The 16,028-nt window shown below is 47.4% G+C and overlaps 1 protein-coding gene across 2 annotated transcripts in view; it reads left to right on the plus strand.

Moving 5' to 3' along the window:
* Positions 1–16,028, plus strand: part of exoc3l1 (exocyst complex component 3-like 1) — a 128,015-nt gene that overhangs the window by 88,753 nt on the left and 23,234 nt on the right. For both annotated transcript variants that reach the window (XM_068049740.1, XM_068049741.1), the window contains exons 6-7: positions 6,579–6,704; positions 9,868–9,968. In XM_068049740.1, coding sequence (XP_067905841.1) covers positions 6,579–6,704; positions 9,868–9,968 — 227 coding nt within the window. The remainder of the gene's footprint in view (positions 1–6,578; positions 6,705–9,867; positions 9,969–16,028) is intronic.

A 16,028-nucleotide genomic window follows, 5' to 3' on the forward strand; every position in this document is an offset into this window, starting at 1 on the left:
CCCCTGCTCTCATGCTCACATCTCTGTCCTGGGATTGCTGCAGTGTTCCAGTGAACATCAACGCAAGCTCGAGGAACAGCATTTCATTTACCGATTAGGCACACTACAGCCTGCCGGACTGAACATTGAGTTCAATAATTTCAGAGCATGACAGGCCCCCCATTTTACTTTTATTTTTAGTTATTCTTTTTTTCTTTTTTACATTTTTTACAATTTTTATTAATATTTATTTCATTTCATCTTAGTTTGTTCAGTTTGCTTACCCACTGTTTTTTTTCATATTTGTACTTGCTGCTGTTCAATCTTCAGTCTGTTATCACCCTATCTGTACTAATGCTTTGTCTTTCAACACACCATTAACATTTTGTTTGCCTTTGCTCCATGACCTTCTGGTCAGCTATGTAGCCTTGTCCAATCTACACCTTCTCCTTTGTTATCTCTTGCCCCACCCCCGCTTCACTTGCTTATAACCTTTGACATTTCTAATATTTGTCAGTTCCAAAGAAGGGTCACTGACCCGAAACGTTTCTGCTTCTCTTTCCACAGATGCTGCCAGACCTGCTGAGTGGTTCCAGCATTTCTTGTTTTTATTTCAGATTTCCAGCATCCGCAGTATTTTGCTTTTATTATTTTACTCATATTATTAACTTGAAAAAATCCAGTTAAATTCCCAGAATGCATTTAATGAGTTCAATAAATACAAACCAAGATGTACACAAGAAGGATGGGTGAAGAAGTACTGGGGTCTCCCTCGGAGCCAGGCCCCAGCAAGATCAGGGGAGGAGGGTAGAGCATTGGGGTTAAATGACAATTTCTGTGGAGCCTGAGAGCACACCTAGCACAGGCTTTTTCACAACTGCTGATACCCACTAACTCACCTCCGCCTACAGACATGCCATCAGCTTCAAACTTGCGGGTGGGAGGGTGGGAGGAACTGTGTAAAATGGGTAGTATTGGATCAGTGGCCTCTTATAAACTTATCCCAATTTTCATATCTACTGACTACACTAGATGTACTGTATAAAATTATCACAGGACATTGTTCACCACAGGTAATGAAAATTAAACTATAGCATCAAATATTTTGTATGTATTAGAGGGGAGAGGATGAGGATGGAAGGGGAGAGGAGAGAGGAGACGAGGGGATGGGAGGAGCGGAGAGGGGAGGGGAAGGGAAAGGAGGATAGGAGAGGGGAAGGAGAAAAGAGATGAAGAACCAGGAGGGCAGAGGAGGAAGAGAGAGAGGAAGAGGAGAGGTGGGGAGGGGAGAGGAATGGGAGAGGCAGAGGAGAGGTTGGGAGGGGAGAGGAAGGAGAGAGGACAGAGGGGATTGGAGAGCAGGAAGAGGAAGGATAGAAGAGGGAAGAAGAGAGGAGAGAGGGGATGGGAGAGCAGGGAGAGAGGGGTTAGGGGAGGGGGGGAGAGGGGAGGAGAGAGGAAGGGAGAAGATAGGGGAAGGGAGAGGAGAGATGAGGAGAGGGGATGGGAGGTGAAGGGCAAGGAGGGGAGGAGAGAGGAGCACAGGGAATGGAAGGTACAGGGAAAGGAGAGGAGGGGGGAGGAGAAGGGGAGGAGAGAGGAGGAGAGGGGAGAGGAGGGGAAAAGAGGAAGGAAGAGAAGAGGATGAGGGGAAGGAAAGGGGATGGGAGAGGAGGGGGAGTTGAGAGGGGATGTGGGAGAGGAGGCAAAGGAGAGGAAAGGGTGGAGAAATTGGCCTTGGGGAGTAGAAGTCATTGAAAAGGAAATGGGGTTGGATGTAAAATTGGCCTGCGATTCGCTGTCACCTAATTTGCGCCACTTCCCAAGATCAATTGCACTCCTATGGAGTGTGGTGTTTGTGGTTCGTGCAATAATTCTGTCCCTGTTCTTAGTTGCCTTTAGCATGGCTGGTACCTATGAAATATTGGTTGCCAAATACACCAGTGACACTTTGTGCCAAATATTAGTCAGTAGCTTATATTAACCGGCTGCCCAATTTCAGGCACTTAAGGTTCTTTCAGTGATGTTAATAGAATCCAATTGAAATGTCATCCATCAAAGTGGCTAGGTCTACCACCTAGTTCCTCACAATGCTTGTGAAACATGGTAGAGATTGTTTCAGAGAGGACATCCCCACCTGAACGGAAACCAGTTAACCTGGTATAAATACCCAGCTTCCCGACCAGGCAGAAATGGGTTCAAAACCTACAAACACACCATATTAAATAGGCCATTGTACAACTAGCCAGTGGCTGAAATAAAAACAAGAAATGCTGGAAATATTCAGCAGGTCTGGCAGCATCTGTGGAGAGAGAAGCAGAGTTAACGTTTCAGGTCAGTGACCCTTCTTCAGAACTGACAAATATTAGAAATGTAACAGATTTTAAGCAAGTAAAGCAGGGGGTGGGGCAAGAGATAACAAAAGAGAAAGTGTTGATAGGACAAGGTCACAGAGAATAACTGACCAGAAGGTCATGGAACAAAGGCAAACGGTATGTTAATGGTGTGCTGAAAGACAAAGCGTTAGTACAGAGAGGGTGTGAATAGACTGTAATGCACAAAGCACTCCAAGCACAAACATTAAAAAAAAATTTAAAAACAGAAAGAGTGGGTAGGCACAGTAGAAGCAAATAAAATACACTAAAAAACTTAAAATAAAATAACCGAAGAAAAAAAAAGAAAAAATAACAAAACATAAAAAGGGGGGCACATCATGCTCTGACATTATTGAATTCAATGTTCAGTCCGGCAGGCTGCAGCATACCTAATCGGGAAGAGATGGCGTTCCTCGAGCTTGCGTTGATGTTCACTGGAACACTGCAGCAAGCCCAGGATAGAGATGTGAGCATTAGATCAGGAGCAGGTGTTGAAATGGCCAGCAACCGGAAGCTCAGAGTCATGCTTACGGACTGAGCAGAGGTGTTCCGCAAAGCGGTCACCCAGTCTGCAATTGGTCTCCCCAGTGTAGAGGAGACCACATTGTGAGCAGCGAAGACAGTATACTAAATTGAAAGAAGTACAAGTAAATCGCTGCTTCACCTGAAAGGAGTGTTTGGGGCCTGGGATAGTGAGGAGAGAGGAGGTAAATGGGCAGGTATTACACCTCCTGCGATTGCAGGGGAAGGTGCCGTTGAAGGGGACGAGGTGGTGGGGGTAATGGAGAAGAATGGGTGTAGAAGGGTGGGTTAGTAAATTTGCGGATGACACTAAGGTCGGTGGAGTTGTGGATAGTGCCGAAGGATGTTGTAGGGTACAGAGGGACATAGATAGGCTGCAGAGCTGGGCTGAGAGATGGCAAATGGAGTTTAATGCGGAAAAGTGCGAGGTGATTCACTTTGGAAGGAGTAACAGGAATGCAGAGTACTGGGCTAATGGGAAGATTATTGGTAGTGTAGATGAACAGAGAGATCTTGGTGTCCATGTGCATAAATCCCTGAAGGTTGCTACCCAGGTTAATAGGGCTGTTAAGAAGGCATATGTTAGCTTTTATTAGTAGGGGGATCGAGTTTCGGAGCCACGAGGTCATGCTGCAGCTGTACAAAACTCTGGTGAGACCGCACCTGGAGTATTGCGTGCAGTTCTGGTCACCGCATTATAGGAAGGATGTGGAAGCTATGGAAAGGGTGCAGAGGAGATTTACTAGGATGTTGCCTGGTATGGAGGGAAGGTCTTATGAGGAAAGGCTGAGGGACTTGAGGTTGTTTTCGTTGGAGAGAAGGAGGAGGAGAGGTGACTTAATAGAGACATATAAGATAATCAGAGGGTTAGATAGGGTGGATAGTGAGAGTCTTTTTCCTCAGATGGTGATGGCAAACACGAGGGGACATAGCTTTAAGTTGAGGGGTGATAGATATAGGACAGATGTCAGAGGTAGTTTCTTTACTCAGAGAGTAGTAGGGGCGTGGAACGCCCTGCCTGCAACAGTAGTAGACTCGCCAACTTTAAGGGCATTTAAGTGGTCATTGGATAGACATATGGATGAAAATGGAATAGTGTAGGTCAGATGGTTTCACAGGTCGGCACAACATCGAGGGCCGAAGGGCCTGTACTGCGCTGTAATGTTCTAAAAAAAGTGGACCAGGTGTCTGGGAGGGAACGATTCCTTCAGAATGCTGACAGGGGAAGGGAGGGGAAGATGCGTTTGGATGTGGCAGAAGTGGCGGAGGATGATCCTTTGGATCTGGAGGCTGGTGGGGTGGAAAGTGAGGACAAGGGGAACCCTTTCGCGGTTCTGGGAGGGAGGAGAAGGAGTGAGGGTAGAGGTGCGGGCAATGTGCCGGACACGGTTGAGGGCCCTGTCAACCACAGTGGGGGGGAATCCTTGGTTGAGGAAAAAGGAAGACATATCAGAAGCGCTGTCGTGGAAGGTAGCATCATCAGAGCAGATGCGTCAGAGACGGAGAAACTGGGAGAGTTGAATGGAGTCCTTACAAGAGGCAGGGTGTGGACAAGTGTAGTCGAGGTAGTTGTGGAATTCGATGGGCTTATAATGGATATTAGTAGACAGCCTATCCCTGGAGATGGAGACAGAGAAGTCGAGGAAGGGAAGGGAAGTGTCAGAGATGGACCATGTGAAAGTGAGAGAAGGGTGGAAATTAGAAGCAAAGTTGATTAAAGTTTTCCAGTTTGGGGCGGGAGCAGGAAACAGCACCAATACAGTCATCAATGTACCAGAAAAAAAGTTGGGGGGGGGATGTGCCTGAGTAGAACTGGAACAAGAAATGTTCGTCATATTCCACAAAAAATCAGGCATAGCTATGACACATGCGGGTACCCATAGCAACACCTTTTACTTGAAGGAAGTGAGGAGTTGAAGGTTCAATGTGAGAACAGGTTAAGCCAGGCGGAGGAGGGTGGTGGCGGATGGGGACTGTTTGGGCCTCTGTTCAAGGAAGAAGCGGAGAGCCCTCAAACTGTCTTGGTGGGGGATGGAGGTGTAGAGAGATTGGGCGTCCATAGTGAAGAGGAGGCGGTTAGGGCCAGGAAACTGGAAATTGTCAAAATGACGTAGGGCGTCAGAAGAGTCACGGATGTAGGTGGGAAGAGACTGGACCAGGGGAGAAAAGATAGAATCAAGATGGGAAGAAATAAGTTCAGTGGGGCAGGAACAGGCTGAAACAATGGGTCTGCCAGGACAGTCCTGTTTGTGGATTTTGGGAAGGAGGTAGACGCGGACTGTCCGGGGTTGTGGGACTATGAGGTTGGAAGCAGTAGAGGGAAGATCTCCAGAGGAGATGAGATCAGTGACAGCTCTGTGGACAGTAGCTTGATGTTCGGTGGTGGGGTCATGGTCCAGGGGGAGGTAGGAAGAAGTGTCTGAGAGTTGGCGCTGAGCCTCTGCAAGGTAGAGGTCAGTACGCCAGACAACAACAGCACCACCCTTATCTGCAGGTTTGATGACAATGTCAGGGTTAGACCTGAGAGAACGGAGTGCGGAAAGTTCAGAGGGGGGCAGGTTAGAGTGAGTGAGAGGGGCAGAGAAACTGAGACGGCCGATGTCTCGCCGACAGTTTTCAATGAAAAGATCAAGAGTGGATAAGAGGCCAGAGGGAGGGGTCCAGGCAGAGTGAGAATGCTGGAGGCGGGTGTTTGGGACTGCTGGTCGAGGGGAGGACTCCTAGTCAAAAAAGCAAGTCCGGAGGCGGAGGCGACGGAAGAAGAGCTCAACGTCATGCCGACTGTGTAATTCATTGAGGTGGGGGCGTAAGGGGATAAAACTGAGACCTTTGCTGAGTACAGAACGTTCAGTGTCAGAGAGGGGGAGGTCAGAGGGTATAGTGAATACACGGCAAGGGGTCAGACCAGAAGGGGTGGGGTCAGAGGGAAGTGAAGGGGAAGAAGGATCTGGAACGGCATTAGTCCCCATCAGCTGCTGGAGCTTGCGTTCCTTAACACCTGAAAGAACAAAAAAAGTTTTTTGTTAATGCGTCGGATAAGACGAAGGATGAAATGAAACTTGTGATAAGATGAGGCGGTACTTCTGGAGAGAGAGGTCCAATGTGTACATGTGGCGGCGCATGGCACTGAGTGTGGATCTCAGGCTGCGATGAGAACAGCAGTCCGAGGAACGTTGTATTTCGCAGAGATACCTGTGATCCTGGGTGGATTCAAAACATGAAGGATGAAACTTCAGTTGGAATCCACGTGGAATAAGTCGGAGCCGGAGACAGTCACTGAGGAAGGAGATGTGGCTGTGAAAACGAGTTTTGGTAGACACTTTATCAAACACTAGGAGGGAAATAGGAAGCAATGAAGGTGAACAAGGTAAAAGAGACAAACGAAAATCCTGTCAGAGAGAAGAGCAGAACTTCTCCAAGGTAGGCATTCCTGGAAGAGAAGTGGCAGTGAATTAAGAACTAAAATAAAAGCAAAATACTGCAGATGCTGGAAAGACAGTGGTTGAGTTGGTGTCTAACCGGCCCAGGCGAAGACCTTATGTGAGAGGTAAGGACAGGTCAGGTCACTTGACCTGTCTGTTGGAAGTAGTGTTGCTCAGGGTGGGTGCTTAAAATTGGAGAAAATAAGCTAAAAAATGTCAACTGAGTCGGAGCTAACTAAAATGAATCAAGCCCTTGATTTCCATTACTTCTTCATTCTAGGTGGCTGTGTCGGACTGGATGCAGAAAGCGCTGGAAGCTGAGGTGAACGACTGGTACAGAGAGGAGGAGCCTGAGTCTGACCATGAGGGTTACCTCCACTCGAGCCTGCCAGTGATTGTGACCCAGGTCAGTGGTAGGCCAGCACGATAATGTGAGTCCAGTGCATTTATATCGTTCAGTGCCATGGGCGATACATGGAGCGTGATGTGCAGGGAGTGCCACAAGGCCTTGGGTACCAGCAGCCAGTTAAGAGCTGCTGCATTTCATGACATTTTCTGTTTTCTTTTATATATAGAAGGTGGGGGCTTATGTCTTCTTCATGAAGAGAAAAACAACTAGAAAAAGTGACACGATATTGAGGTGAAGGGGATTGAGGAGCAAGATTCTTCCTCCTTCCCTCTGCTTCCAAGCCACAGGCCTCCCAAAAGCTCGTGTATTCCCACGAGGAGCCCTGTAATTGAAATAAATCCTGGGGCTTTAATGTGCCCTTTGCACACAGGTTGTCATCATGGTCAGCCATATAGGTGTATATCGGACACATAGAAGGCTGTAAACTCCACATCTGATAATTCGAGGTTCAGGCATCCCATTTCTCCCCTCCCCCCTGTCTTCTGTGATTCTTCAGGGACCTCCTCTTTTGACCCCCACCCCCATCCCATTGTTTGGACACAATCGTTTACAATTACCATTGCCTGTGAGAGCTCAGGACTGATTTTCTTCTCCTGAACTTAGGGCTCTGAAGCTAGTTATAGTGCCTGTGGCTCAGTGGTAGCACTGTCATTCCTCAATCAGGAGGTTGTGGTTTAAATGCCGCTCTCGAGACTTGATCATATAATCTAAGCTAACACTCCAGTGCAGTACTGAGTGAGTGCTACATTGTTGGAGGTGCCATCTTTCAGATGGAGGCGTTAACCGAGACTCTGTCTGTCCTCTCAATAGGACGTAAAAGATCCCATGGTACTATTTCGAAGAACAGCAGGGAGTTCTCCCTGGTGCCTTGACCAATATTTATCTCTCAACTTACATCACTAATACAGATTATCTGGCTATCATTTCATTACTGTTTGTGGGAGATTGCTGTATGTAAATTGACTGCTGCATTTCCTACATTACAGCAGTGATTACAATTCAAAAGCATTTCATTGGCTGTAAAGCGCTTCGGGATGTCCTGGGGTTGTGAAAGGCCTTTTCCTACTTTCTTTACTTTGGTTTCAGTTGCTGACTTGCCTGTGCCCAAGCTCCATTAGTGCCAGTCGCCCTTCTGCACCTGTCCAAGAGCCAGTTTTCCATGGGTGGGGCTGACGATGAGAATAAACAGGTTATTTTTACCATGGTGGGCAGCACAGCTGAACCTGCCCTGTCCTCACCAAGTGTCTATACACCATTATGGATCACTGGACAGGGATCAGGAGCAGAAACCCTGACTGATACTTTCTCCCCTGCTGTCTCAGGGACATTGTGGCAGCCACATGGTGTTTAAGATGATAGGGAAAGTAGAGAGAAACTATTTCCTCTCACGGGAGAGTCCAGAACAAGGGGGCATTACCTTAAAATTAGAGCTAGCCCATTCAGGGGTGATGTCAGGAAGAACTTCTTCAGAGAAAGTGTAGTGGAAATCTGGAGCTTTCTCCCCCAAAATAGCTGTTGAGACTGGGAGTCAATTGAAAATTTCAAAACTGAGATTATAGATATTTGTTAAGCAAGGGTATTAATGGTTACAGAACCAAGGAGGGCAGATGGAGTTAAAGATGCAGATCATCCATGATCTAATTGAATGGCAGAACAGGCTCAGGGGGCTAAGTGGACTACCCCTGTTCCTATGATCCTTATCACTATCCCAATTGAGATCAGTGAACTGATGGAAAATAGACAGCACCTTCCAAACCCGTGACCTCCACCACCTAGAAGGATAGCGGCAACAGATGCATGGGAACACCACCACCTGCAAGTTCCCCTCCAGGCAACACACCATCCTGACTTGGAACTATATCACCATTCCTGCACTGTCACTGCGCCATAATCCTGGAACTCCCTAACAGCACTGTGGGTGTACCTACACCATAAGGACTGCAGCAGTTCAAGAAGGTGGTTCACCACCACCTTCTTAAAGGCAATTAGGGATGGACAATAAACACTGACCTTGCCAATGATGCCCATGTACCAAGAATGAATTTAGAATGGAGATAGTGACTGCCTGATCAGTATGGGTCATTACCTCAATCTGTGATACACTCACACACTGAGTTATTAGGTGGATACTGATTCCATCCCTTTCCCTGGGAACATCTGAGATTAAACCACTCTCTTCGCAACCTTGGTTTCACATTTGACCCCAAGATAAGCTTCCGACCTCATATTAGCGCCATCACTAAGACTACCTATTTCCACCTCCTAACATTGCCCGACTTCACCCCTGTCTCAGCTCATCTGCTACTGAAAACCTCATGCATGCCTTTGTTACCTCTAGACTTGACTATTCCAACACACTGCTGTCTGGTCTTCCACATTGTACCGTCCGTAAACTTGAGGTCATCCAAAACTCTGCTGCCCATGTTTTAACTCACACCAAGTCCTGTTCGCCCATCACCCCTGTGCTCACTGACCTACATTGGCTCCCGGGCAAGCAATATCTTGATTTTAAAATCTTCATCTTTGTTTTCAAATCCCTCCACAGCCTCACCCCTCCATATCTCCTTCAGCCCTACAACTTTCTGTGATATCTGTTCTCCTCTAATTCCGGCCTCTTGAGCATCCCTGATTTTAATCGCTCCATCATTGGTGGCCGCGTCTTCAATTGCCTAGGTCCTTAGCTCTGGAACGCCCTCCCTACACCTCTCCGCCTCGCTGCCTCATTTTCCTCCTGTAACATACTCCATAAAACCTACCTTTTTCCTCTTTGATCAAGCTTTTAGTCATCTGACCTAATGTCTTCTTATGTGGCTCGGTGTCCTATTTGGTTTTATAATGCTCCTGTGAAGCACCTTGGAACATTTTAATATGTTAAAGGTGTTATATAAATATAAGTTGTTGTTGTTATTCTTGGTGGTATAGATTGCAGTGTACGTCTTTATACTGACCAGTAAGAAAACAAACTCACAAGCACAGTTCTAATAGTTTCTGTATAATTAAAACACCCGAATAAAAGGGATAATAACTGGAGTTTTAAAGAGGATTAACAAATTATCCCCCACTCACTGGGACCAATGGCATGGCTCCTGAAAGCAGTCAAGTTATATGTTGTGTTGTGCTTTGTGCACAGTTGCCTTGACCTTTGCCCTTTTCCATCCAGATGCTAGAAGAGAATGTTCAGGTGGCGATGGTGATTGGCGACTGTCTCAGGGACCAAATGGTGGCAATGGCCCTGCAGGAACTGGAGTCTTTCCTGTACAGGTAACCCATGACTATAGGAAATGGAGTAACTGTTCATACTTCCTGCACGGCTGACAGCTCTACTGTGACCGTAAAATCGTGTTGTTTGTTTGTAAGAATCTGTTAAGTGTGCCACTATTTCCCAACCCAACAGTTGAACCTGTTGGCAATGAATAATTGTGTGTTTTGAACTGTATCTGATGAGCAAGAGGTTGAATGGGTGTTTTAAAGTGATGCTGGGCCAATCTCACCATATTGGTTGAGCATTCATCAGATGACTTATTTCTTAAAGCCACTGGGGTAGAAATTCCATTTGAGTTCTCCCGGTCTCCATCACTGCTTTGCCAGCAACCCTGGTAAAAATGGCCATTGACACCATTTTTCCAGGATTTCTGTCAATCTCCCACCACTGCTGCAATAGGAGATCGGGAGAACTCCCATGCAAGTTCTATTCCAGCGACTTTGTGCTGCCTGCTCATTTCCATGATTGTACCGTGCAGCCCAGCACCAAATGCACTGCTATGTGGTTGCATGCCTCAGCAAGGGGCCCAAGTTTGTGTGAGGCTAGCACTACTTAAAGCACTTCTGAAAGGCGAGGCACATTCTGGCTGCAGGAGGGGCTGGAATTGTTTGGGAAACATTTGAAGACCTTCAGGAAGGACCCAAAATGGCGCAACAGGCAAACGTGCATGCCCCCAGGTTTTTGGATGCTGCACTGGAGTTGCTGGTGCAGGAGTGGGCAGGAAGAGAGAGGGTCTCTTCCCTCAGGGGCCAGGTGACCCTCCAAACGGGTACTGAGAAGGCAGTGGGAACAAACAGCCATGGCAATTAATGCCATCACTCTGACACTGAGGATCTAGATGCAGTACCGCAAGAAGTTTAATGGCCTCACACATGAGGTCAAGGTCAATGAATGCATCCTTACATGCCATATCCTACCAACTGTGCAACTAACCTCACTATTCTGTTCACCACTCCCCCTTCACTCACCTATCAACAATCTATCTCCTTTAATTTTAAACCACAACGCAAACGTCATATTCATAGCCTCACCTCAACCTCACACACCTAGCACTGCTGGAAGTTGCACGCTCCTATCTCACAGCTTGCACACAGTCCCAGCTATTCAACTGTGGCAGGCACATCACCCACTCCCTGCTGACTGAACCAACTTTTCACAACTCCTCCAATAACCCAGTACTTCCATTAACTCTGCAATAGCAAGTAGACAGTCAAGTGCAACTAATCTGCAAGTTGGATGGTGCTACCTTTAAATAGCACTGGTGGTTGGCAGGTGGGGGTTGGGTGCATATTCAGCTCTGCATGTTTACAAGATGGCATTTACTGAAGTGGCACAGTCCAAAATGGCGGGTTGTCTATAAAATCAGAGTTAGATGCTGACTGACATCAAGATCTGCCAACTCTGCATACAGAGAACATAGAACAGTACAGCACAGTACAGGCCCTTCGGCCTATGATGTTGTGCCGAACCTTTAACCTACTCTAAGATCAAACTACCTAAATACCCTTCATTCTACTATCATCCATGTACCTATCCAAGAGTCGCTTAAATGTCCCTAATGTATCTGCTTCTACTACCATCGCTGGCAGCGCATTCCACGCACCCACCACTCTCTTGTAAAGAACCTACCTCTGACATCTCCCCGAAACCTTCCTCCAATCACCTTAAAATTATGCCCCCTGGTGATAGCCCTTTCCGCCCTGGGAAAAAGTCTCTGGCTATCCACTCTATCTATGCCTCTCATCATCTTGTACCCCTCTATCAAGTCACCTCTCATCCTTCTTCGCTCCAATGAGAAAAGCCCTAGCTCCCTCAATCTTTCTTCGTAAGACATGCCCTCCAGTCCAGGCAGCATCCTGGTAAATCTCCTCTGCACCCTCTCTAAAGCTTCCACATCCTTCCTATAATAAGGCGACCAGAACTGAACACAATATCCCAAGTGTAATCGAACCAGGGCCTTATAGAGCTGCAGCATAACCTCGCGGCTCTTAAACTCAATCCCCCTGTTAATGAAAGCCAACACACCATACGCCTTCTTAACAACCCTATCAACTTGGGTGGCAACTTTGAGCGATCTATGGACATGGACCCAAGATCCCTCTGTTCCTCCACACTACCAAGAATCCTGTCTTTAAGCCTGTATTCCGCATTCAAATTCGACCTCCCAAAATGAATCACTTCACACTTTTCCAGGTTGAACTCCATCTGCCACTTCTCAACCCAGCTCTACATCCTGTCAATGTCCCGTTGCAACCTACAACAGCCTTCCACACTATCCACAACTCCAGCAATCTTCGTGTCATCGGCAAACTTGCTAGCCCAGCCTTCCACTTCCTCATCCAAGTCATTTATAAAAATCACAAAGAGCAGAGGTCCCAGAACAGATCCCTGCAGAACACCACTGGTCACAGATCTCCATGCTGAATACTACCACCCTCTGTCTTCTATGGGCCAGCCAATTTTGAATCCAGACAGCCAACTTTCCCTGTATCCCATGCCTCCTTACTTTCTGAATGAGCCTACCATGGGGAACCTTATCAAACGCCTTGCTAAAATCCATATACACCACATCCACTGCTCTTCCTTCATCAATGTGTTTTGTCACATCTTCAAAGAATTCAGTAAGGCTTGTGAGGCATGACCTGCCCCTCACAAAGCCATGCTGACTGTCTCTAATCAACCATGCTTTTCCAAATAATCATAAATCCTGTCTCTCAGAATCCTCTCCAATAATTTGCCCACTACCGACGTAAGACTGACTGGTCTATAATTCCCAGGGTTATCCCTATTCCCTTTCTTGAACAAGGGAACAACATTTGCCACCCTCCAATCATCCGGTACTACTCCAGTGGACAGTGAAGACGCAAAGATCATCGCCAAAGGCGCAGCAATCTCTTCCCTCGCTTCCCGTAATATCCTTGGGTATATCCTGTCTGGCCCCGGGGACTTATCTGTCTTCATATCATTCAAAATTTCCAGCACATCCTCCCTCTTAACCTCAACCTGTTCGAGCATATCAGCCTGTTCCACGCTGTCCTCACAAACGACTAGGTCCCTCTCACTGGTGAATACTGAAGCAAAGTATTCATTTAGGACCTCCCCTACCTCCTCCGACTCCAGGCACAAGTTCCCTCCACTATCCCTGATCGGCCCTACCCTCACTCTGGCCATCCTCTTGTTCCTCACATAAGTGTAGAACGCCTTGGGATTTTCCTTAATCTTACCCGCCAAGACTTTTTCATGTCCCCTTCTAGCTCTCCTAAGTCCATTCTTCAGTTCCTTCCTGGCTACCTTGTAACCCTCTAGAGCCCTGTCTGATCCTTGCTTCCTCAACCTTAAGTAAGCTTCCTTCTTCCTCTTGACTAGCTGTTCCACATCTCTTGTCATCCAAGCTTCCTTCACCCTACCATCCCTTCCTTGCCTCATCGGGACAAACCTATCCAGCAGTCGCAGCAAGTGCTCCCTAAACAACCTCCACATTTCTGTCGTGCATTTCCCTGAGAACATCTGTTCCCAATTTATGCTCCCAAGTTCCTGTCTAATAGCATTGTAATTCCCCCTCCCCCAATTAAATATTTTCCCTTCCCGTCTGCTCCTGTCCCTCTCCATGACTATAGTAAAGGTCAGGGAGTTGTGATCACTATCACCAAAATGATCTCCCACCAAGAGATCTGCCACCTGGCCTGGTTCGTTGCCAAGCACCAAGTCCAACATAGCCTCCCCTCTAGTCGGCCTATCTACATATTGAGTCAGGAAACCTTCCTGGACACACCTGACAAAAACTGCTCCATCCAAACTATTTGCACTAAGGAGGTTCCAATCAATATTAGGGAAGTTGAAGTCACCCATGACAACAACCCTGTTACTTCTGCACCTTTCCAAAATCTACCTCCCAATCTGTTCCTCTGTGTCTCTGTTGCTACTGGGGGGTCTATAGAAAACTCCCAACAAAGTGACTGCTCCTTTCCTGTTTCTGACTTCCACCCATAATGACTCAGTAGACAAACCCTCCTCGACAACCTCCCTTTCTGCAGCTGTGATACTATCCCTGATTAGCAATGCCACTCCCCCACCTCTTTTACCTCCCTCCCTACTCCTTTTGAAACATCTAAACCCCGGAACATCCAACATCCATTCCTGCCCCTGTGATATCCACGTCTCCGTAATGGCCACAACATCATAGCTCCAAGTACTGATCCATGCTCTACGTTCATCACCCTTATTCCTGACACTTCCTGCGTTAAAATAGACACACTTCAACCCATCATACTGGCTGCAACTTTGTCGTGTCAATTGTCTAACCTTCCTCACAGACTCTCTGCACTCTGTATCTGCCTGTTCAACAGCTACCCCATCCACTGATCCGTGGCTCCGGTTCCCATCCCCCTGCCAAACTAGTTTAAACCCTCCCGAAGAGCCCTAGCAAACCTCTCGCCCAGGATATTGGTGCCCCTCCAGTTCAGATGCAACCCGTCCTTCTTGTACAGGTCCCACCTTCCCCAGAAGGTATCCCACATATCTGAAGCCCTCCCTCCTACACCAGCTCTGTAGCCACGTGTTCAGCTGCACTCGCTCCCTGTTTCTAGCCTCACTAGCACGTGGCACCGGTATCAATCCTGAGATTACTACTCTACTCGTCCTGCCTTTTAGCTTCCAAGCTAACTCCCTATATTCGCTTTTCAGGTCCTCATCCCTTTTCCTAGCTATGTCATTGGTACCAATATGTACCACGACCTCTGGCTGCTCCCCCTCCCCCTTAAGAATCCTGTAGACTCGATCCGAGACATCCCTGACCCTGGCACCCGGGAGGCAACATACCATCCGGGAGTCTCGTTCACGACCACAGAATCTCCTGTCTGTTCCTCTAACCATTGAATCTCCTATCACTATCGCTCTCCTATTCTCCCCCCTTCCCTTCTGAGCCGCAGAGCCAGGCTCAGTGCCAGAGACCTGGCCGCTGTGGCTTTCCCCTGGTAGGTCGTCCCCCCCAACCGTATCCAAAACGGTATATTTATTATTGAGGGGAACGGCCACAGGGCGTGTGCGCCTATTCCCTTTCCCTCCCCTGACCGTCACTCAGCTACCTTTATCCTGTAACTTAGGTGTCACTACTTCCCTATAACTGCTCTCTATCACCCCCTCAGCATCCTGAATGATCCGAAGTTCATCCAGCTCCAGCTCCAGTTCCCTAACGCGGTCTGCAAGGAGCTGGAGTTGGGTGCACTTCTCACAGGTGAAGTCAGCAGGGACACAAGTGGTGACCCTTACCTCCCACATCCTGCAAGAGGAGCATGCAACTGCCCTAGCTTCCATCCCCTTCGCACTAAATTGACAACAGAGATTTAAAAAAAAGGAAAACCTTACCTTACCAAACCCTCCACACAAGAGTCCTTTTTTTTTGGTTAGAGGAGGAGGATGGGTGGGAGACACTACACGTGTAGTGTTTCAGGTTTAGCCACTGCCCGAATATATAAGCTTACTTACCCAGCAGTCCCCGTGTCCGCCGAAACAAAAGGTAAGTTACTTTAAACTGAAACTCACCTTCCCAGCTGACACCTCGCTCGCACTATCGCTGATCCAAAAGAAGCTGCCGAAACAAAACTTCCAGCACACGTGCATAACACCCACACTATCGCCATTAACAACATGGCAATCGGTGCGCACCACATTGGAAGTTGTCAGGAGTGGGCCCGTCACTAATTTTCACCTCAGCCAGCTCTCTTGGTGCCAAAACTACTGGCACGATGGAGCCAAATTTCACAGCCCATATCGTTTGCCACGAACCAAACTATTTCAGTATTACATGGAGCTGAAATATTCCTGATCTAAGGAAATGCTGCATCACATGACCTTTCTTAACACACATGAGGATGAATTCCTCTGAAACTCCCAGTCATCTGATAATACTGCTTTTCCAGTCTCTCTTCAGAAAAGGGGGAATTTCACTCCCCCAGTATCTTCATTGTGACATCTCCTCTGCTGAGCATCATAAATAGCCAGCAGTTTCTGTTAATTTCCACCTGTTGGACAGACTCTGTGAATAATTAAAATCTTTAGAT

The sequence above is a fragment of the Heterodontus francisci genome, chromosome 17 (genome assembly GCF_036365525.1).
Source record: "Heterodontus francisci isolate sHetFra1 chromosome 17, sHetFra1.hap1, whole genome shotgun sequence".
Taxonomy (NCBI): Eukaryota; Metazoa; Chordata; class Chondrichthyes; order Heterodontiformes; family Heterodontidae; genus Heterodontus; species Heterodontus francisci.